The sequence below is a fragment of the Cylas formicarius genome, unplaced genomic scaffold (assembly GCF_029955315.1).
Source record: "Cylas formicarius isolate icCylForm1 unplaced genomic scaffold, icCylForm1.1 PGA_scaffold_9__14_contigs__length_23061073, whole genome shotgun sequence".
In the NCBI taxonomy this organism is placed as follows: domain Eukaryota; kingdom Metazoa; phylum Arthropoda; class Insecta; order Coleoptera; family Brentidae; genus Cylas; species Cylas formicarius.
Window position 1 is genome coordinate 3,453,375 of NW_026844365.1, and position 23,453 is coordinate 3,476,827.

Here is a 23,453-nt window from a genome sequence, read left to right on the forward strand (position 1 = left end):
AAAGTGCTTTTTCTGTCTGTTTAAATAACGTATAAACTGTTTTTCGGACGTTTAAGGAAAGCCAGTTCTTCAAGCCGTTCCGCACTATCACCCCAGTAAACTAATACGGTGTCATCAGCAAATTTGAAGTGCCTTGCTTTTAAGTTTGCATATTTTATGCTTTGCACATACATCAAATACAGTAGTGGCCCTAATACCGATCCCCGACCAATGCCGAACACTATCCCCTTTCCTAGTTTACCTTTCATGTATTGATTCGAAAGAATGTTGTATTTTTGCAACCGAGCCTAGCAGTTCCGAGCAATAGGTCCCCATTTGCGAGAGTCGAAGACCACTATCTGAGAAAATTTCGTGTTTATGCAGCTCGTGCATAGTTATCGATTCATAAACATTGACCAAGGCACAGCAGAGGCGTGCACGTGGGACACTTGTAAATAATGAAGAATTAAACCGGTAGGTATTTATTTTATTAGAAGTGCATTTGTGTGTGGGCAGGAACGGTAGAAATTATTACCGACTCGTGGAAAATAAAATGCTATATGTGTGTGTGGTGATATAGTGGAAGAGGTGGTATTGAGTGATCGACGTTCAAAGGTCAAGGAAATATCAAAAATTACTAAGCTTTCTGATACAAGTGTTCGTCGAATCCTGCATGATCATTTAGGTATGCATAAGGTTAGTGCTAAAAACCTTTCGGCTATTCAAAAACAACGCCGTGTCGAGTGTGCGCGGTCTTTTTTGGAACTCTGTGGGTCGGAACCGAAGCCCGTGATAGAAACTATTGTGATGGGCGATGAAACTGTGGTTCTCTATTATGACCCTCTATCGAAAACAGAATCAATGGAGTGGCGTCGTAAGGGTGAAGCACTTCCAAGAAAATTCAGAGTCTGGCAGTCAACAAAAAAGGTGATGGGCACGATCTTTTGAGATTGTGAAGGAATTCTTTTGATAGATTTTAAAGAAACTAATACCACTGTCAATGGTAAATTATTGCGCAACATTATTACATCAATTGCGAGACTGCATACGTGTAACGTCGAGGAAAACTGACCAGAGGCGTGCGTCTTTTGCACGATAATGCACCTGTCCATACTGCTGGTATTGCACAAGCTGCCATTTTAGAGTGTGGGTTCCAATAGATAGATCATCCTTGAGTTAAAAGAGGCTGTTTTAGCTCATCTTGTAGACAAACCCAAAGAATATTTTTTTAAAGGGGTTGAGCTGTTAATAAGTATATTGAAGTTAAGGGGGATTGTATTGAAAAGTGATAAAAAGTAGATAAAAAAGTACTACTTTGTTTCTTTTATATTCAAGCCGGGAAATGTTGGTGCTGCCCTCGTACGTGTACATTGATGAATGCCGACGAGTACTTATGATAGTTTCTCGTAACATTCTTCTGCTTCTCAAACATTGTTGGCTTCGAGAACAATAAGAGTTTATCGGGCCTTTTTTTCGGGTACGATGTTGACGCAACGCCAGGAAGTTGTCGATGGGGGGCGCCCAGACGTCGCCATTTAATAGTCCGTGAAGCCTTTCGCGCGAGGGCGCGCTTCTTTTCGTACCTAAAGGTGAGAGAGGCAATTAAGACCCGACGTTTTCGACGAGGTGGAGCGGGCGGCGGGGTCGCGCGACCACTTTTTCGGGAAAGATGTGGGACTCGAGAAACGTTTCTTTGTATTGCGAAAAAGCTACGGGAAACGATAGTTTCAATTAAGCGACGCCCACGGATCTCGTGGCGTTCAAATCCGTAACCGGACCCGTTAACTAACGATTAAATTAATATTCACTTTCGCCCGTCTCGCGATTAGTAAATATGGCCGCTTTTTCCGTGGAAAGAAAAATCGGTCGGGCGCCGCGTCGCGTTGACGTGGGCGACGTTTGTGTAAAACGCGCGAAACCGTATCGGTCCGATATACGAGGCGATTAGAATCTTTGTGGCCAATGACTACGGCACCGAATATATACAAAGACAAGAAGGGACACTCCGTTTCATCGTCGTTGCGCTTATACTAACGGGTCGTAAATCCCAATACCAGTATTTTTTTAACCAGGGCGGCACCGGGTATAGTCTGTTCATAGATATAAGAAAATGACCAATTGCTTTTGAATAGGATTATCCAAGTTTCGGAATTTAAATTCAGGTAAAATTGTGGTTCGCAATAGAAAGTAATTTTATACCTACCTCTGTTTAATATTCTTTGGTTTGGTATACTACTTAGTTTAAGTTTATTAGTAATCATTCTTATTTCGCATGTAATACGGCGTGTGTTGAATCGTGTGCGAATAGTGTATCTGAGGAGATGCTCCCACCCAAATGTATTCTATTATATTGAGACTAAGGAAGTTATAAACAATGTTTATTTGGCTCATTGAACGTGGTGCCAACAAGCAAGCATCTATGGAAGAAACGGCCACATTGACGAAAATTGCAAAATCAACTGTATGCAAAATTGTAAATAATCCCATTTCAGCGAGAAAAAAAGAAGCGATGCTGATATTTTCTCGAGTGTAGATGAAAATGATCAAGATATAATACCGCGTAAAATTTACCAGTTATACGAGGAACAAAGCGTGCCTACATTAGATATCTCAATTAGGAGGCTTGAAAAAGATGAAACCGGTGTTAAATGTGGCAGAACTACCCTATGGAAGTGTATTCAACACACGGATTTTAGACTTTAAAAAAATTAACAAAAGGCAAGTTTTAATGGAACCTTTTAGAATTCTGAAATGGCGACTGGAATATCTAGAGAAAATTAGGATTTACAGAGAACAACAAAGGCCAATTATTTACTTGGATGAAACTTGGTTCGACACTTATGGTACCCCGGAAAAGGGTTGGGTTGACTCAACTGACAAGCTTGAACCTACAAAATTAATAAGTCTGTGATAATTATGCAAAACATCTAGGGCATACAGTTTTAAGGCATTACCGCTGTATATTTATTCCCATTGAACATGTTTCGCACCAACTGCATATTGCAAATAATATAGAACAAATAATAATTAGAACAGGCGATGATAGCAATAGTGATACTGATATATTATGTGAATAATTTTAAGTAATTTAAGTTTGTAATAAAAATAATTTGTAATTTTATTTTAGATTTAAACATAAATAAATAAATATTGTTTAGTATCTTTCCTAACAAAACCCCAAATAATTAAATTCTAAGCAAAGTACGGACCTGTTCGGCCATATTTCATTCTTACAGCTTTCCTTAATTCGTATCAGTTAGTCACTTTCTTATATCTATGAACAGACTTTATCATAACTGATTTGGGTAAACGTAACGTTCTGTACTATGAATCACTACTAGTTTTTCTTTCATTTTATTACAAGAGAGTTCAAAATAACAATAAAGTTACAGTTGATTATAAAACGAAACAGAAAAGGTACTCTGTAGTCTAGTCTAGTCGTTATCCTTGTGTCTCTTCCTTCTAATGCTCTTACGCTCCTTCCTCCCTTCTTCTTATCTTTGTAACTTTTTAAACACCGAGTCATTGGAGAGTTTTTAGAGTAATCTTGAGACACTACTGAGATAAACAAAACTCAAGAATTGTCGTTCGTTTCGAGTCCACCAGGAATGCAATATGTGGTGTGCCGCAGTGGTCTATCTCAGGGCCCTTGTCGTTTACGGCACACGTTTAAAACTACCGTATTCTTCTTTTCCTGCTATCAAAGGACGATTTCCATTCGTTCGGCAACTTCATCTGCCTGTCGGAATTTATCACTGAATGTATTACGAAAAAATTCCTTCGAACGACAGAGGCGTGTTTCCAGTGGGTTCGCGCGAGCCCACCGCAAGACCTTGGACGCGCCGCCGGAACATATGGCGAACGGTTTTGCGCAACCTCTAAACGCGAGAACTCCCGAACCTGTTGAGCACATGTGGGTGCGTGTTTTGTTTTTTTTTTTTGCGTAATCGGATCCTGAACTGGGTCGCTGCTCGTTTATTTAAGAATTCGGTCTGTTTATTTTTCCGTAAACACAAAGTCACGTCTGGTCATTGTCGTGCGTGTGAATCGTACTAAAATTAAGCGCAATCGATGACGAGAATGATGAAAACAAAACAAGTAGTATCCATTTATGGGAAGCTTAATAAAAACCCCTTAAATATAAAAAAAAAACATTGTTTTTGTGCAAAAATTTCTACTACTAATCTTAGCTCTTAGTGCGTTAGTTTCGATTCGTGTTCGAGAAAATTGACAAGAAGATGTCTTCCAATTGCTTGTCAACGATACCCAAAGTGCATATTAACATAAAATTGTTGTTCTTCAAAACACATATTTAATAATATATTATGCAACAAGTGCGGTAAACGGCATTTGACTCACGAGTGGGAAATATCTCCGTAGACATCCGATTGCTCCCAAACCCGTGAGATAAAATCCCGTAAATGTCCGAAGTGGCTCGGATCGGTGGAAAACGAAGTTGACGTGGTTAATACTTTGGGCTTTAAAATGAACTTAATCCTGATTAGTGCTACAAAGATGGAGTGAATTTCAGAATTTAGGGTGATTAAAAAGGTGCATAGAAAAAGAAGTTTAAGTTTTCATGGAGGTTTTTTAAAATGTCGTTAAATATTTTTACGTCAAATGTCTCACAAAAACAAGGAGGTAGTGCTGGCAAGAAAAGAATATGATACTATTCTGACTTGATATATAATAGAAAACGATAGATATATGACTTAATACGTATTTGAAATAGAAAAATCTGGAAATTTTGAATAATAAAATAAATAAGGATGAAGCTATGAGGTTCGGAATTCTTTGTTGTTCTATGATCTCCTAAGTTCAAAATACTTAATGTCATGCTGTACCGCTGTAACAAAATTGTCATAGACTCGATAAAAATTGTATTCATTAAATTGGAAACAAGATACCCCCTTGCTATACATTAATTAAGTCCTAGCACATCCGCCAAAAACGTAATTAGCACGGGAATCAATTTCATAGAAAAAAACACCACTCTCTTTTCATTGAATATTTTTAAGAGGTTAGAAAATGAACGCCCGGTATATTTATAAGCGATCCCAAATTAATTGCCACTGCCAAGGATTAAGGAAAAAAAATCATAAAACGAGCGGATCGAGCCGTGGCGACGGCGGTTCTAAAAAAACTCGCGAACTTCTTAAAACGTTCTTAATTAACGCAGGTAATCGAGAGAGAGAGAGAGAGAGAGAGAAAACGAAAACAAAAACTACGCGCCACACTAATTACCTCCCGCGCGCGCGCAGAGAGGATAAATTAGGACCCGGACGCGTTTTAATTGCTCCGACTATGGGATTTTAATCTCTCGTGACTGCGAGCGGTAACTAACCCCGCGGCACGGGTTTTATTTGACAGTTTTAGATCTGTCGTAAACGCATTTACATAATTCCGCCTATTTCGGGAGTAATTTACGGTCCGTCAAGGTCGTTAACGAGAAGAGGAAAAAAAAACGACGCTGCGCATCCCACTTCTGATCGAACGGGGCTGCGACGTTTTTCGGCACGATTTTAACGCCTTTTTTTCTGTTCGTTGTTTCAGTGGGCGGCATGTCGCGGCCGCCTAAGCCAGCGGCCACGGCGAAAAAAGTAGCCCCGCCAGCAGTACCGCACGAGTTCCGCCATTCTGGCAGCTCTTTCGGCAGTGCGGGTTACGGCAGTTCCGAGGACGGAGGCGGGTTTTTGGTGCCCGGCGACCCGCCCGGGGTTCCCAGAGGTAAGAAATTACTCTAGCTCGTTTTTTCTAATATCCCACTTCTGATTTGTTTCACCTCAGACCGACGTGTTTACCCTCTCAACGTGCCAAATCAGAATGGCGTATAATCAATCAAGATTTTTGTCCATCGTTTAAGATTCCTCGCTGCCTGAGCTAGCCAAAGTTTTTTTAGATGTTTTGTTGTCTAATAATACATTTTCTTCCTCCAATTCTCCATTAGTTAATCAATAAGCATAAAGTCTAGTATAGCACAGACTACATTCTTCACCACTATGCGATTATAATTAATATAATATATATACAATCTGTGGACAATTTATCATGATTTCACTTTCTAGATATCAATAGTAAATAGATTTTCAATTAATTAAAATGTGCTAGTGTGGGTTGGTTGAAAAAGTCCTGTGGTCTAATATTCATTCTTCGCTATAAACATTTCACTCATATCTATAATTACAATGGCCTAGATCATTCCCGGCTATGACTGTATTTTGTAAATTATCGTCGGGCAACTTCTTACAATGATTACAGTGTGGTTCATAATTAAATTGGACTACATTGTTCTCTTCTTTTCCTACGACGTATTTCTAGTAGAAAATAATTATTAAACAGCGGCTATGCAGTGTAGCCCATAAATTTTATTGGGTTACGTGCTGCGACGTCTTTCTAGTAGACAATAACTATTAAACACCGCCTGTGAAGTGTAGCCCATAAAATAAATGACCACATTGTTCTATTCTTCTCTTGCAACGACGCCTGTCAAGACAATAATTATTATGTATTATTTTCTTGTTCTTCTACTTCTACTATGAAGTCCAGCCCATAAATCACATTGGACTACATTGTTCTATTCCCTTCCTACGACTTCTTTCTAATGGACAATAATTAGCGAAGTGTAGCCCATAACTACTTCTAGACACCACGCCGGTATTTGAAGTTTTCCTCCACACGTGCCATATTGAAAGACGTCATTTTTCTTATTCTAATCTAACGGTCATCGGCTCGTCGGCTAGCTCGTCTTTTCTAATATCCCGCTTCTGATTTATTTCACTTCTGACCGACGCGTTTACCCCGTCAACCTGCCAAATACTATTTTCATCAGAATGGCGTATAATTAATACATAATACATGAAAGTTTTTTTTAGATGTTTTTATGTCTAATAAAACATTTTATTCCTCCAATTCTCCATTAGTTAATCAACAACCATAAAGTGCAGTATAAATTTTTGAGAGACGCCATTTAATTTGTATATTTGTTTTATACGTACATAATTGCGGACTAGATTCTTTCCCACGATCCGATTACAATTAATATATATAATCTGCGGACAAATTTCTCATGATCATGATTGCACTTTCTAGCTATCAATACTCAATCAATTCATTAAAATGCGCTAGTGTGGTTTGGTTGAACAAGTCCCGTGGTCAAATATTGAATATTCGCTATAAATATTTGACCCTTGTGTCCATAATTACAATGACCTTCCCAGCTGTGATTATATTTTGTAAATTATCTTCGGACATCTCACAATGGTTCAATTTTCTAGGTAGTAATACAGAATTAACACCATACAGTGTAGCCCATAATTGAATTGGACTATATTGTTCTCTTCTCTTCCTACGACGTCATTATCATCGACATGTGCCATATCGAAGGACGTCATTTTTCTCGTTCTAATCTAACGGCCATCATCGCGTTCGAGTAAAACGTACGGTGACATTGAACGTAATTGCAATGTTTTTCGCATGCAAATTACGCGCCGGACTAATGGAAGACATCCTCCGTTCTTCGTCAATACCAGAGATTTTAATAACGTCGGGCATAGGAAAATAAAACGAACGTATCGAGTTGTTGTCGAGGCGAACGAGCGGCCTTCTCGCCGGTAGTACCACTTTGCTTCGTTAAGAGCCGTAAACCCTGAACCCGAGAGACGCCATGCGAAGAGATAAGAGCGACTCGCTGTCGTCGACGATGCCGTTGTCTGGGATTAGGTCCGAACAATAGGAATCGGCCGATTTGAAAACGCATTAATCTTTCTATTGCGTTTGATGGCGAAAAGTCACCCCCACCGACGTATCCGTCGATGGAATTGATGCCAGTCTATTAAGAGATATTTCTATCTTACGCTCTTTCTCGTGTCTATTTTGGGAAGATTTGAATAGAATCCAGCTTTAATCACTTCGAGAAGTCCCGGCAATAAGCGTGTCGTGAACTGGACAACGGTATTACTATGGGTATTTTCCAGAATCTCGGCCGAAAATTCAGTCCGCGACGAACGCGGCGGGGTAAGTGCGGCAAACGTTTATGGTCCTTCGAGCCGGATCGACGAAAGCGCGCGAGATTTATCGGGTTAATAGGCGCATTAACACTCCCGGAACGCAAATCGCCTAGATCGTTAGCCACCCAAGACGGGCGCCGCTGATTGATCGAACGAACGTCGATTTACGGGGCCCCGTTTGTCCCGTTGCGGCGGCGGTTCGCGCGATTCCCACACGACTTTCCGTCCTCGCGGGAATTACGTAAATACCGTATTCGGTCGAAATTCAAGGTCACGAGACAGACGGACCTCGTTGCGACGCTCACGATTATATAACAAGTAATAAGCTATGCAAAAAAAATCGACCTCACAACCACGCATGTGCAATTTTAATGGAATGGAACTAAATATTCTTCTTCTCCGGATATTGGCTATTTTTACTTTGTTGATGTCGATTCGGATTCGTAAAATTGTGGTCTGTAATAGAAAATAATTTTATACCTACCTATGTTTAATATTCTTTGGTTTGGTATACTACTTAGTTTGAGTTTATTTCGTGTGTAATACAGCGTGTGTTGAATCGTGTGCGAATTATGCAAAATATGTGCGAGTCTAGTCTAAGGAAGTTATAAACAATGTTTATTTGACTCTCATTGAACGTGGTGCCAGCAAGCAAGCATCTTTAGAAGAAACGGCCACATTGACGAAAATTCGAACGTCAACTGTATGGAAAATTGTGAATAATCCCACTTCAGCGAGGACAAAAAGTGTAAAACAAACGCGCCATCAAAAAGAGGTAAAAGAATAACTATTTTGCATGCTGGCTCTAAAAATGGTTGGATTCCAAATTGACTTTCTCTGTCTGCGAAAAATATTAAAGGTTGTTCTCTGGGTTACCATGAAGACACCATCGCTGATTTATTTGAAAGTTGGTTTAAAAACAAACTAGTTCCAAACATTCCTCCTAATAGCGTCCTTGTAATGGACAATGCAAGTTATCACAGTAGACAGTTGACTAAAACCCCGACATTTATTTTCACGAAGATTATACCAAAAAGCAATTAATTGAGGTTCTACAAAGCTTGAACCTAGAAAAGGAATACGTTATATGATAATTATGCAAAAAATCTAGGGCATACAGTTTTAAGGCTTTCACCTTACCACTGTATATTTAATCCCATTGAACACCAACTGAAATCTGCCATTCGTCGTAACAATATTTTTCCCCGTGTAAACTCCAATGTCCTCAAACTTATAGAAACCGAAGTTTTTAACATTCCTCGACAAAGTTGGGCAAATTCTGTTAAACATCTAGAAAAAGCAGAACAATCGTATATCCATATTGCAAATAATATAGAACAAATAATAATTAGAACAGGCGATAAGAGCGATAGTGATACTGATTTAAGTAGGTAATAAAAATAATTTGTAATTTTATTTTAGATTTAAACATAAATACATACATAAATTAATATTGTATTAAATAGTATCTTTAATAACAAAACCCCAAATAATTAAATTCTAAGCAAAGTACTGACCTGTTCGGTCATATTTCATTCTTACGGCTTTCCTTAATTCGTATCAGTTAGTCACTTTCTTATATCTCTGAACAGACTTTACGTTCAGTACATTTTTCCCCACGCCAAATGGCCTGTTGCGTAACGAAAAATGGCAGGCAGTCGCGGTAGGGAAAAAAATGTCGCCGCCAGGCCATTCTTCTCCGTCCGCTATACAAGGCACGGACGGGTATAGCGGTCGCGAGAGGGAATTTTTATTAGGCGGACACGGTCGTCGGCAAACGACGTGTTTTCCCGGAATCCCTCGTCGTCTCTCGCTCTCTCGTTATATCTGCGCGCTTCGATTCGTCGCGCAGAACGCATACTAATGGCCGTTACCGATCGTAATCCCGTAATGTTTGTAGACGGCCGCCGCTGCCTTGTTAACGCGAGATCATCGCTAAACGGCCGGCAACGCGACTACGTCACGGCGACGCGGTCACGGACCGCCGAAATCTTCTTATTTCTCGAGTGACCGGCCTCGTGTCGAGCTCCGGCCTCTCTCTTCACTGAGCCGCTATTACGTTCTTCCGCAGTAGCAAGATTTATTTAAAGACGTTAAATTTCTCATACATCTTAACAATCCTTAACTTTTAACTCTTTTGGAGTACTGCGGTCTCAACTATTTAAACATTCCTCTAAACTGACCGTCATTTTTGTGACACTATAATCTATCGGGTCCTTTTCATTGTTGTCTTAACCGAACCCATCGAATTTTAGGTTAAAGTCTGACAAACTGATAAAAAATTAAGGAAATCTAAAACCCATGTGTTGAATACACTTTCATAAGGTAGTTCTGCCACATTTAAGAACGATTTCATCTTTTTCAAGCCTCCTAATTAAGATATCTAATGTAGGCACGCTTTGTTCCTCGTATAACTGGTAAATTTTACGCCGCATTATATCTTGATCATTTTCATGTACACTCGAGAAAATGTCAGCAGCAGCATGGGATTATGTTGATGTTGGAATTTTCGTCGATGTGGCCGTTTTTCCTAAAGATGCTTGGCTGCTGGCACCACGTTCAGTTATAACTTCCTTAGTCTCAATGGAATAGTGTTTTCTATATTTGGGCGGGAGCATCTCCTGAGATACACTAGACTCGCACACAACACAGAAACTTAAACTAAGTAGTATACCAAACCAACATACAGGTAGGTATAAAATTATTTTCTATTGCGAACCACGATTTTACCTGAATTTAAATTCCGAAACTTTAGGTAACAACCCTTGGATAATCCCATTCAAAAGCAATTGATCACTTTCTTATATCTATGAACAGACCATACCAAATACGCGTAACGCATGGTGAGCCTATTTGGAATAAATGTATTAGTAATAACGGGATCATCTTCGGCGGTCGTAAAAACCGGCGATAACTTTTCTTCGGACAGATGCCTGGAACGGCGTAATAAACGCTGACTAATAAAACAATATAAAAATCCCCCTCCGGGCTGGTCTGCTAACGACCCCCCGTGTTTCCGAAGCACGGATGTTTTGTAGGAGTTATTCGGAACGCTCTGTATACCAACTCGTAAGAAATTGAGACTGCCAGCCAAAACGTTTTCCGACTGAACTAAGCCGAAAGAAAAGTTTCCCTTTATAACCTTCAATGAATAGATTCGCAATTCCACAATGACGTTCCAGAACCGTACTTCGGTGCTTCGTACATACAAATACCGAAACCTGACGGATTTGTGTAGAGTTTAATCGATTATTATTATTACAAAGAAGAAATTAAAGAATTTCTGTACGAAAATATTTTGAAGAGGGCTACACGAAAAAACAACTTCTGGAATTATTAAAAATAAAAAATGTTAATAAAGACTACAAAATCGATTCGACAGCAGAACAAAACTGACATGAAGTCTTGATATTACCCCTGTATATTTAACCCGATTGAGATTATTTTGTCTGAGTCGTGACTGTGACCTGAAGTGACTGCTACTGTATTATTATTATTATATCTAATATTTTGTATATTAATAATGATACTATGTAGAAATGTAATGAAGTAGAACGTAATAGATTGTTACTTTGTACTAATTTTTTTATGTACACGTTTCAAGAATTGCTCGGCGAAAAAGATGAAAACGTATTTATGTCCCGCTTGTTAGTGTAGATAGATAAATTCCTAGGACGGTCCTGGAATGGTTACGGGTAAGGGTCTACCGGTAATAAACAGTAGGGAAAGTTAATCACCTGGTCGGTTGTACAAGCACTATATTTCTGGTCGAAGTATAACCGTGAATTCGACAACACCCCGTACGTATAGGAAACGCAAGGTTAATAATAAGCCACCGGGTACGTGCGCGAACAATAGGTCTTTTGTCGGCCGCCCTGGGCGGGCAGCGTCGAACCTCGGGAGCAGAGCGTTCACCTCTCTTTAAGGCCGCTTCACGGCGACGTATCTCTTTCTCTCCCGCTCCCGCTCGTTCGCCAATAAATTCCTATCCATCATCTTATTTACAATCGAAACGTTCGGCATAAATCATGTCCTCCCGACCGAATCGTCGTCATCTGCCACCGCGCGTCGACGACATTCTAGATAAGGAATAACTTCGCATTTGTCGCTACCAGCGAGAGCGGACCCGGTTTATCGTCGGAACGAGAATAACATGAATCGACAAATACGCGGCAGCGGCGCGCCTCTTCATACCGCTGGTATTTTCCAGACGACCATTCCGATTATGGCAGTACCGTCAGCGGCAGTACCGGCAAGTCGCCGGGACCGATCTTCCCGGCGCCCGCCTTTACCTTTCCGGGTCAGCCGCCTCCCGGCGCCGTGCTCACTCACAAAGCGGCCGTTTACTACCACCACCAGCTCAGCCTGCAGGAGGACCAGGGCATCGACATGACCCAGTCGCCCGGACGAGATAGTCCGGGCTCGTCGAGCGGGAGCGCCGGATCCGGCTCCCGGCACAGTACCGCCTCTTTGGACAGCGGTCGCGCCTCGTACCATCCACTGAGTACCGCCGGTCGTAGCACGATCAGCTCTTCCAACAGTCCCCGATGTTCGTTGAGCTCGTGCTCTATCGGTTCCGATCAGGGGCGTATCGAACGCATGATCCACCAGGGACTGCCGGTAAGTCGACGCGTCCACCGACCACGAACTCCGTCGGTAACGCGACCACTTCCCGTTCCAGGACCAAGAGATTATCCACTCGTGGTTGGTCGACCTGCAGTTTGAAGAGTACTTCCCGCTGTTCGTATCAGCCGGTTACGACCTGCCGACCATAGGGCGGATGACGCCCGAGGACTTGACCGCGATCGGCATCAAGAAACCGAACCATCGGAAGAAACTCAAGGCCGAGATCGCGCAGCTCAACTTGCCCGACAATCTCCCGGAGTTCGTGCCGGGCTCGCTCGAGGAGTGGCTCAGTTTGCTACGACTCGACGAGTACATGGCCGCGTTCGTCGACCAGGGTTATCAGACGATCGACGACGTCGCCCAGCTGACCTGGGAGGACCTGGAGGAGTTCGGCATCGTGAAACTCGGCCACCAGAAGAAGATCATGCTCGCTATTAAGCGGATCAAGGACATCAAGGCGGGCAAACGGATCGGCGGCGCCGCGGACTCCGGTCGGATGTACGCGACGCAGGTGAGCGTCGCGACCACCTTTTCGTCATTTTTGCATCGTTCCGCTATACTTTGAGCATGTCTCGTTAGTTTTGGGGGCCGTTTTAGTCACCCGGATTCTAGATCGAGATATTTGATATCCCGCAAACATGTTCAAAGTAGAAGGCACGCACCCCTACCCCCCCGACCCTATTATCTCTCACACTCGCATGCCTCTCCGGCCCCGAAACGGCGCACTGTCGGCTCCATAGAGTAGAGCGCTAGCGCCCCTTTTAAATTTCGTACGCTTACCGCTGCATGTTTGTGTATCCAAGGATGTGTTGGTGCACGTGCCGGTGGAGCTGCCGTCGCCGGGCGTTCCCAGCGTACACAGCACCTTCCGTTCATTTCACCAGCCGTGGGAGATCGACCAGACCAGACAGATGACCGCGTCGATGGGCCCGCACTTCGCGCCACCCCTGTTTTGCACCGACATAGTCCCCATAAAGGTACCGACGAACACACTCGCGTACTTATCTGTTACTTGCACGAACTTTTACACTCGGTCCGCCCCCTCGCACGCCCGGCTCCGCGCTGATCGCGCCTTGCGCTCTACCGTTCTAGATCAGGACCGGGCGCGGTAAATCGCTGGAGTCGCTCGAAGATCCGACGGAGAGGACGCACCACACCTTCTCGCAGGACAACACCCACACGTTCTACTACCAGCAGTCGATCGGGTGGCGACCGCGCTCTTACGACGACGGCGATATCACGCCTACCAACGAATCGGGACTCCTGTACGAGGGCGGGGGCACGTTGCCGCGTCCGCGTGGCGTCATCAGACCTCGACCCATCGCGAAGATCACGGCCAAGGCTCGGGAATCGTTCCCGGACTTTGAGAAACCGCAGTTCAATCCCGAGAAGTACGCGAGTCCGCAATACAAGACGCTGCCCAGAGAGCTGATCGACACCGGCAAGTACCGCGTGCACTACGGCAGTCCCCTGATGGGGAAAAAGATTCCGCCCAATCCGCCGAAACGCTGCGATAGCGACGGCGCCGAGCACACCACTACCGTCGAGATCCACCACGTACAAACGTCGAGTCCGTTGCCGTTGCCCGCGTATCCTAGCTCGGACAGTTTGAGTATATCGCTGGACGGCCAGGGTGATTTGCCGTTGCCGCCGCCTCCCGCTCCCGGCACCCCGCCCGGCGTTTCCGCCCAATGCAAGCTGAATACGTCGCAGTCGTGGGGCGCCGAAGAACAGGAGCTGATCAAGACGTTGGCGCTGCAGCACAGGAACGGGTCTGATGCCAGTTTTAAGGTGAGCGTGCACTATTTCTCTCACTTACCGGCGTCTGTCGGATGTTGGGGGCCGCACTTTACCGTAGTCTCCAAAATTTATTACAATTGACCTCAGCGATTTTAATATAGTTTATTATTTGAGCTCCACAATCTTCACGTAGAATGAATACCACAGTTTATTGCTTTTTACAAAACTCCTGGATTCCTCCTGCGTCGGTTTTTGCTTAGTCGAAATTGCTGACGTTTCGCCAATCATCCTGTTGGCTTCGTCAGAGATTGACTGAAACTGAAGAAGCCAACAGGATGATTGGCGAAACGTCAGCAATTTCGACTAAGCAAAAACCGACGCAGGAGGAATCTAGGAGTTTTGTAAAAAGCATTACAGCAGTTTATTAGTTGAGCACCACAATTTTCACGTTGGATGCCAAAGATTATTAGGCGCAATACTTTTCACAGCTTATGCCAAAGTTTCACCAAAATTTTCACTAAAGCTTATTAGATGTTACACTTTTCAAGGTTTGCAGGTTATGCGCCACAATTTTTTATTTTGGATCCCAAAGTTTAGGCGACACATTTTGCACGGCTGGTGCCAAAGTTTTCATGTTCCGTGTCACAGTTTATCAAGTTGCGTACTAAAAAAAGTTTATTGGACCTTACAATTATCACTTCTTGTGCCAAACTTTGTTGGTTATTCGCTACACTTTTCAAGTTGCACGCCAAACTTTACTGGGCGTCACAGTTTTTACATTCCGTGCCATAATTTATTATGTTTCTTGCTAAAGTTTTTTAGACCTTACAATTTTCACGGCTTGTGCCAACGTATGTTGGTTGTGTGTCACAATTTTCTATTTTGGATCCCAAAATTTAAACGACATACTTTTCTCACAGCTTGTGCCAAAGTTTTTTAGTTGAGCTCCACAATTTTCAAGTTGAATGCCAAGTTGCCATTTTCTTGTTCCGTACCATAGTTTATCAACTTGCGTGCTAAAATTTATTAGCCGTTACACTTTGCCAAAGCTTGCAGGTTATGCCCCACATTTTTTTATTTTGAATCCCAAAGTTTGGGTGACATACTTTTCACGGCTGGTGCCAAACTTTATTAGTTTAAATCCAAAATTTTATTATTTGAGTTCCAAAATTTTCACTTTGATTGCTAGAGTTTATTAGGCATCACACTTTTCATGTTCCGTGCCACAGTTTATCAAGTTGCGTGCTAAAGTTTATTAGACCTTTCAATTTTCACTTCTTTTGCCAAAGTTTGTTGGTTATTCACTGCACTTTTCAAGTTGCATGATAAATTTTATTGGGCGTCACAGTTTTTACATTCCGTGCCATAGTTTATCATATTTCTTGCTAACGTTTATTAGGCCTTTAAAATTTTCACGGCTTGTGCCAACGTGTGTTGGTTGTGTATCACAATTCTCTATTTTGGATCCCAAAATTTAGGCGACATACTTTTTCACGGCTTGTGCCATAGTTTTTTTGTCGAGCTCCAAAATTTTCAAGTCGAATGCCAAAGTTTATAAGGCATCACGATTTTCTTGTTCCGTGCCACAGTTTATCAAGTTGCGTGCTAAAGTTTATTAGACCTTTCAATTTTCACTTCTTTTGCCAAAGTTTGTTGGTTATTCACTGCACTTTTCAAGTTGCATGACAAATTTTATTGGGCGTCACAGTTTTTACATTCCGTGCCATAGTTTATCATATTTCTTGCTAAAGTTTATTAGGCCTTTAAAATTTTCACGGCTTGTGCCAACGTGTGTTGGTTGTGTATCACAATTCTCTATTTTGGATCCCAAAATTTAGGCGACATACTTTTTCACGGCTTGTGCCATAGTTTTTTGTCGAGCTCCAAAATTTTCAAGTCGAATGCCAAAGTTTATAACGCATCACGATTTTCTTGTTCCGTGCCATAGTTTATCAAGTTGCGTACTAAAGTTTATTAGAGGTGACACTTTTCACGGTTATGCCAATATTTGTTAGTTGTGCGCTATACTTTTTATGCCAAAGTTTATTGGGCGTGACACTTTTTCGAAGTTATTAGTTTAGACGTTTAATTATAAAATGTGGCTGCAGTCGAGTTCGAGCACAGAGTCGGATTCGCTGCCGTTCGCCAACGAAAACGCGGGCACCATTAGGACGAGAGCGGGCGGGCGTCAAGCGGGCGAATTCTCGTCGCCAAAACCGAGACCGGCGGGTCTGCCCCCTCATCCGTCCCCCGGGCCGGCGGCCACCCGCAACGCTCGAGCCGAGCCGGCCGACGTGCTGAACGACATAGGGAACATGCTGGCCAACCTTACCGACGAGCTGGACGCCATGCTCGAGGAGGAAAAGAGACAGCAATAAGGGCGTGTACAGTGGGTGTAAAAAAAAATGTAAATTTGTTCCCCTTTTTTTTAATCAGTGGCGGTGGATTAGACGATCTCTTTTTTAAATGGACTTTTGTACGTGTCCCGACATAACCTATAATGTAAATAATTCGTAGAGTATGTACCGAATTTTTTTCTAGCCCCCTCCGTAGGATGTGTACATAGAGACCTTATACCTTATATATATATATATATATATATATATATATATATATATATATATATATATATATATATATATATATATATATATATATATATATATATATATATATATATATATATATATATATATATATATATATATATATATATATATATATATATATATATATATAGTATACGGTTAGATCGAGCGCAGATTTATATAGTCCGAAATCTTAGTGAGTGTTTTTTATTAACTTTTCAAAACAAAAGACTGGTAGATGATTCATACTGACGCGAGATGGCGCGTGCGCGCGCGCGCGGAAACCGTGCCATAACCTATTCCGCGCGGGCCGTCAAACTCCCAACTCTTTCCTTTCACTAAAATTAAACTTTCCGTTCCGCGCGATCATCTTGCCTCGTCGCCTCGAGCCTGAATCTAATCAAAACACGAATGTCGCGCTACTTAATACTTTACGTCCCCCGTTCCTTCTCCCACCCCGCTCCCACGTTGCTATTTACGGCGATTTGGTTATATTAGCCCCGAGTGTAAACAATGTCCTTTTCTCCTTATTTTAATTATTATGTTGGTTAACTGTTAAAGCATTTAGATTAAATAATAAAGCAGGTAATGAAATCGGTAGAAGTTTTATTTGCAAAAGGTACCAGGGGCGCTTTTTGTTTTCAAGTTTACCCAAAAATGATCCGCGTTTAGTGGCAGTAAAAGTGAGGTTAGGCGGTCTAAGACTAAGGTGACAGATTCCCTCTGATAAGGTCATTAATATATAGTATAAATGGTAAGGGGCCCAGCACTGCTAGTAAAACCCATACAGCGCAATTTTGCAGTGAAGTCATAGCATGGATGTCTTAAACTGACATAGTTTTGTTTATCAGTTTTCTAAAAATAGTAAGACATTGGGATCATTTTTGACTGCGTCACTATACCTGTCGAGATTGCGATCTTATTTACACATGTCACGGACGCCAAACTTATAAGTTATGAAAAATTCGAGAGAAAATAACAGCAAATTTTATCTATCTATATTAAATACCTCTCAATTTGGAAGTAGACACGCTGCAATCGTTACAAGGCAAAAATATATGTATTTAGTTGGGTTCTGTCACGAGAATTGATCCCATAGAAACAACAAGCATAATATCGGTAGAAATTTTCTTCGCGTCTATGCAGCTTCAAACAAGTACAATCAAGAGAATAGAATTATTACTCCTAGAAGGCTGGTGGAAAGAGAAAACCCTCACGAGTAGGAAAGGAAATGGGGGTTACGATATGTGCTTGAGCAATGGAGGTTAGGATATGTGCTGGCGCGGAACGGTATATAATAGTAGAAGTTATATACTAGAGGAATTGCCAGATAAAGCAAAAATAACCATAAATTCTATCCGAAAAATCCCTGTATAGCACACGCACACGCGCAATTATGCGTTTCACAAATACTGTTGGGAGCAACTACTAGGATCATTTGCCCATTGCCGACTTCCATCGAGGATTTTCGCTTTTGGTTGTTAATGACCAACACGTACGAAGAAGAAATATAACCAAAATTTGCTCAGCTAGCAAAAAACGATTTTGACAGATACCAAAAAAATCGACTTCTCCCTGCTTCCACCCCGGACCATTCGGCCTCCATATCACCGTGAACAGGGAAAAACAACGGGGCCGACAACAAAAAAACATACACCGAACACTCAAAACACTAAATCCGCACAGTAGAAACCGATATCAAACTTATGGGGACGAATACAAGGGATTCTGTCGAGAGCAAACGGAGGTTAAACCGCCGCGTGCAATGCTCCACCACGGAATCCCACACACCCAATAATAATAGTCTCATTTTCTTTGCTTATTTACGACCCACCCGCCGAGGAAAATTTTTATTTCGGTCACTAACCGACATATATTACAAGCTTCGCAGTGGTTACAACTTTCTCGACTAACACCGAAAAAAACACAGCTCTCCTGTTTTCATGAGTGAAACAATTTGTGTCCTAATTTTATGGTCAAGAGCTGACCATAACACAGGTATGTAATGTGAAGCAAATTTCCGTAGAGATTTTTTTTACATCAGGCTTTGAACCAGCGTCAAAAACGACACAAATATACTCAAACACGCACTAGGCTCAATTCAATTATGCGTTTCACAAAAAATGTTGGGCGCGACCGCTAGGATCATTGGCCCATCGCCGACTTCCGTCGAGGATTTTCGCTTCTGGTCAATTGACCACCACGTACAAAGAAGAAAAATAACCAATAATTTGCTCAGCTAGCAAAAAACGATTCTGACCGATACCAAAAAAATCGGCTTCCCCCGCTTCCACCCCGGACCATCCGGCCACCATACCGGCGTGAACGGGGAAAAACGACGGGGCCGACGACGATTATCACTTTAAGACGTACACTGAACACTCAGAACACTAAATCCACACCGTGGAAACCGATATCAAACTTTTTGGGACGAATACATGGGATTCTGTCGGGAGCGAACAGAGGTTAAACCGCCGCGTGCAATGCTCCACCACAGAATACGCACTAGGCTCATTACTAACTGTTACAACTTAAAGCACAGTCCACTAGTCGCGTTGCAGACGGTTCTCGAGTAGGCCCATACGCGAAAAGAAGAAGAATGCGGGGCGCTGTCAATGTCGATATCGCCGTGACGTTAAATGTCAAACTTGCGTTCGATGTTTTTGTTTGGCCGTCGCAATATTTTCGTAGGATGACGCTTCGAGCAGCGACTATAATTCTCCTCGCGTTTTTCAGTACAGGTAAGCGATGCTCCGCGTCACACCGCGCACTTTTATGCGGCAATTTCAGCGGCGTCCTACAGGATCGAGTTAAAGTGCAACGAGAGCGTCGTGAAGGGGGCGTCCTTGCGATGCGTAGCGTCCGTTTACGACGGCAATTCGATATCCGACGCTACCTTTAGGTATACGTGGAGGGACAACGCTCTACCCGACCACCGCGCCGAATTTGAATTTAATGGTACCTGCCCCTGGATCGTACACTATCCGCCCAGCACTAATCCTGGGTTGTACGTAGTTCGCGTAACAGTGTGTCGTTCTATTATCGGTTTATTTTGTAAATATGTGGATTCCGTCGGCACTTTCTTCAACATTACTGAAACCCTAAACGGCAAAGTCACCCTCACCCAAGGTAACGTCACGCGGGACATGTACGTGTCTAGTAACGGCACCACCTTGCATAACGTTACGTTAAATGAGGCCGACGCTCAATTCGTGGCCGAAGCGCCCAAAGTATTATCTTATTGGTTCGTCGATTGCGTCTATTATGGCATAGGCTACAATTTAGATTTTGCCTTCAATTACACAAAGCCCGATGTGGGGCACACGATAGAGGCACTAGTCGAGGCGGATTTTACACCCCCGCCGGTAACCACGACTCCCGCCACCACTACCACGTCCACTATAAAACCCAACGTCACCTCCACCCCCACCAAAGCACCCAATGGGACTGTGATAAACCCGAAGGTAAAACGAAGCCTCGAGGAATTGGTGCCCAAAAACGACACGACGGGCGTGATAATGGTCGGCGTCAATGGTACTTTGGTGCCCTACAACGGGACCTTCCCTTACATATGCGGTAGCGCTATGATAGCTACCGATTCGAACAAAACTTACGGGTACTTCAAGAGAGGCTTAACCGTCAAGGCACCCATTTCGGGCCTGACGGTCAGCGGCAACAACTGGCTGCAACGGGGCGAACTGCTGAGCCTCAACGTCAAATGCAGCGGCTCGCAAAAGATGCTCTATTGTCTACGCTACATCCACGGCCTTTACAACGTGACGGGCAACGAGACCTGCGGTAATGACTATATGGACCTGGACGAGTGCAATTTTCCCATTAAACGGTACCTGCCCAACACCATGAAGCACACGGTACTCATCATCCTCAAGAATGATGTCAGCAAAGTGGTGACCCCGGTCACAGTCACGGTGTATCAAGGTAAAAAGGCACTCTCAATTTGTTGTCGCTTTAACGGTCATCTTTTTCTTGCAGTAAAACCACAGGGCCAGCTGTCGATTATAGTGGTACCGGTCGCCTTCAGTTTGGTGGCGGTGGTGCTGATTGTGTTCGGAGTAGCCTACTACTTCCAAAACAGGTCCAGGTTCGTCGTCGAAGTGGCCGATTTCAATTTCGGCCAGCAGTACGCGGACATGGACTACAAAACGTTCAAAGATCGTCTGAAAGAATCGTTGGTGAACGCACTTACGCGAGACCCGATGCCGTCGACGGCGGACGCACCGGGTTGGTCGCCCACTCACAAATACGGCAGTATGACATAATAATAGGGGGAGTAAAATGCTAGAGATACGTCAAACGACTGCGACTATGGATGTGATAAACAAATTTAGAAGGTTCCATTATAAGTAGTTAGCTCTAGCTTAGTGTTTCACTGAATTAGTGTCGGAGACGGTGGCGTCACCGTTGGGAACGTGTACAAAGCAAGACGAGAGTTTTTATTTTACCAAGTATTGAGTTTGTTTCGAATCCTGGCCCTTATACTTTTATTTATTATATTACTTAGTTGAATTTGTTTGATTGTAAGTTTTGATTATTATCTTTACCAATAAACACTGTATTGTTACGCGACTTTCACTTTCCGGCAATATTACTATTTACAACACAAAAACTTGTAATACAAAGTCAAATGTAAACGGCTTTCTCACTTACCTCGGCGTTTTCAACAGATAGGGCACTTAAATTCACCAATAAATATAAAACAACACATCACTTGAATATGACATTGTCTGTCGTTTTGCAGTGCTGCCAACATTTTTTTTCTGCGCCGGTAATGTTATCTATTAACGGATAAAAAATAAACGCGTGTAAATCAGCAAAAAACGATTGCGATGATAACTTACCCCAACTTTAACTGCCCCTTATCATACAAAATACATATATGCATCGGCAGCGCCATTTGTGGTCTGCGGCTTAACGAATACACACAAATAGAGAATGATGAGAAGTTACTTATTGTATTTATCATTGATTGCAAATTTTGATTATTATTTTTACGAATACTCACAGAAGCATCGTCAGCGCTTGAGTATTTCTTAAACTCAACGCACAGACTTGTAACAGAAAATGTGCCGACAGTGTTATCTATTAACGGATAAAAAATTAATGCGTGAATGTACAAAAAGAGGCATTTCTAAAATGGGACGAAAAAACGTAAAAGAATATTGCGATAATACCGTTTTAATCACTAACTCCTACGTTTAGGATCCGTTCATCAAACGAAACAAAAAAAATTGCAAAACATGTCACCGCAACGCAATTGACCAATTAATGGAAACACCACTGACTATAAAGGAAACGAAACGGCTTACTTGGAATATTCATACCATTTGTGGTCTGCGATTTAACGAATTTCCGCTCAAATTCAAAAATAATCTATATTACAATAACTAAAAACTGCAACTGCAAGCCTAAAAAATTAAACTCACTTTTCGTAAATAAAGTTTGTTTTCCACACAAATATATAGTGATCAGAGCCGCCCGTGATGAAATAGTGGCCGTCGCGGCTAAATTTGCAGTTTAAAACGGGGTTGTCGTTGGCGCTCAACGTGTACAGAGGTCTGCCCTCCATGATGTCTATGATCCTAATTTTGCCGTCGCGGCCGCAGGACAGCAAATAGTTGACCTTGGGATGCCAGTCCACGCAAGTGGTGTTGTCGTGGACGACGTAGTGCTGCTGAAGAGCCTTGTTACGCATATCATAGACCCTAACCGATCCCGATTCCATCGCCACAGCTACCGTATTGTTATTGGCGTGAGTCGCCACATAGTTTGGGGCCGTTCTGTGAGTGAACGCGTGAACCAACTGCCTACTGACAGAGTCCCAGACTCGTACGGTTTTGTCGTCTGAACAAGACGCTATCAAATCGCCTTCGGGCGAAAATCTTGCGCACTTTACTCGATTAGTGTGGCCCACATAGCTTGCGATAAACTGTTGACTCTTCACGTCCCATAGCTTTACCGATTTATCGCCCGCACCTGTTATTAATTTCGTGCCGTCCGGGGAAAAGTTTAACGTGTACACCGGCGAAGTGTGCGGTTTAAATTGGACAAAGCCTCCCACGAGTTTCGGCACCCACAACCTAACGGTTCTATCTTTGCAACTGGAAGCGAGGATACTGCAATCCGGGGAGTATTCTATGTCGGTGACCACATCCGTGTGCCCCTCGAACCGGTAGGTGGGCTTTTTTATGGAATTTGTCCAACTCGACCACACTACTATGGCACCGTCCTCCGAACACGACGCGAATTGCTGTTTGTGCAGGTTAAAAGCTAAACCGGTAACTGGTTTCTTGTGTCCCTTTAGCACGAGATGCAACGCAGGAACTTCACCACTCAAACTTGGGTCAGTCATCGCCTACGAGATCGCCCGTCTCTCGTTCGTTAAATTGAAATATGTTTGTATAAACCAGAGATTGTGAATTTGTAAGTCAAAATTAATTCTTCTTCTTTTAAGTTGTAAGCCGCGTGTACAATATGGCCAGCATTCTAAAAGCGG

At 42.7% G+C, this 23,453-nt stretch overlaps 3 protein-coding genes across 9 annotated transcripts in view; 2 read left to right on the plus strand and 1 right to left on the minus strand.

The window, feature by feature from the left end:
- Positions 1 to 16,960, plus strand: part of LOC132707139 (caskin-2) — a 96,168-nt gene extending 79,208 nt beyond the window's left edge. For 2 of the 7 annotated variants that reach the window (XM_060678849.1, XM_060678845.1), the window contains exons 2-7: positions 5,533 to 5,706; positions 12,196 to 12,605; positions 12,667 to 13,122; positions 13,415 to 13,588; positions 13,704 to 14,402; positions 16,460 to 16,955. In XM_060678849.1, the coding sequence (XP_060534832.1) occupies positions 5,541 to 5,706; positions 12,196 to 12,605; positions 12,667 to 13,122; positions 13,415 to 13,588; positions 13,704 to 14,402; positions 16,460 to 16,729 (2,175 nt within the window). In that variant the 5' untranslated portion in view covers positions 5,533 to 5,540 and the 3' untranslated portion in view covers positions 16,730 to 16,955. Of the gene's footprint in view, positions 1 to 5,532; positions 5,707 to 12,195; positions 12,606 to 12,666; positions 13,123 to 13,414; positions 13,589 to 13,703; positions 14,403 to 16,459 lie in introns of all 7 variants that reach the window. The other 5 variants (XM_060678846.1, XM_060678847.1, XM_060678843.1 and 2 more) reach the window with 3 other exon arrangements.
- A 2,592-nt stretch (positions 16,961 to 19,552) lies between these two features.
- LOC132707233 (uncharacterized) lies at positions 19,553 to 21,521 on the plus strand. Its single transcript, XM_060678997.1, has 3 exons — positions 19,553 to 19,680; positions 19,730 to 20,878; positions 20,933 to 21,521. Exons 1-3 carry the CDS (start codon positions 19,632 to 19,634, stop codon positions 21,217 to 21,219), a joined length of 1,485 nt encoding a protein of 494 aa, XP_060534980.1. The 5' UTR covers positions 19,553 to 19,631; the 3' UTR covers positions 21,220 to 21,521.
- Positions 21,522 to 22,138: 617 nt separating this feature from the next.
- On the minus strand, positions 22,139 to 23,451 carry LOC132707229 (POC1 centriolar protein homolog A-like). The gene has a single exon (XM_060678989.1). The coding sequence runs from the start codon at positions 23,307 to 23,309 to the stop codon at positions 22,380 to 22,382; it is 930 nt and encodes a 309-aa protein (XP_060534972.1). The 5' UTR covers positions 23,310 to 23,451; the 3' UTR covers positions 22,139 to 22,379.
- Between the last annotated feature and the right edge of the window lie 2 nt (positions 23,452 to 23,453).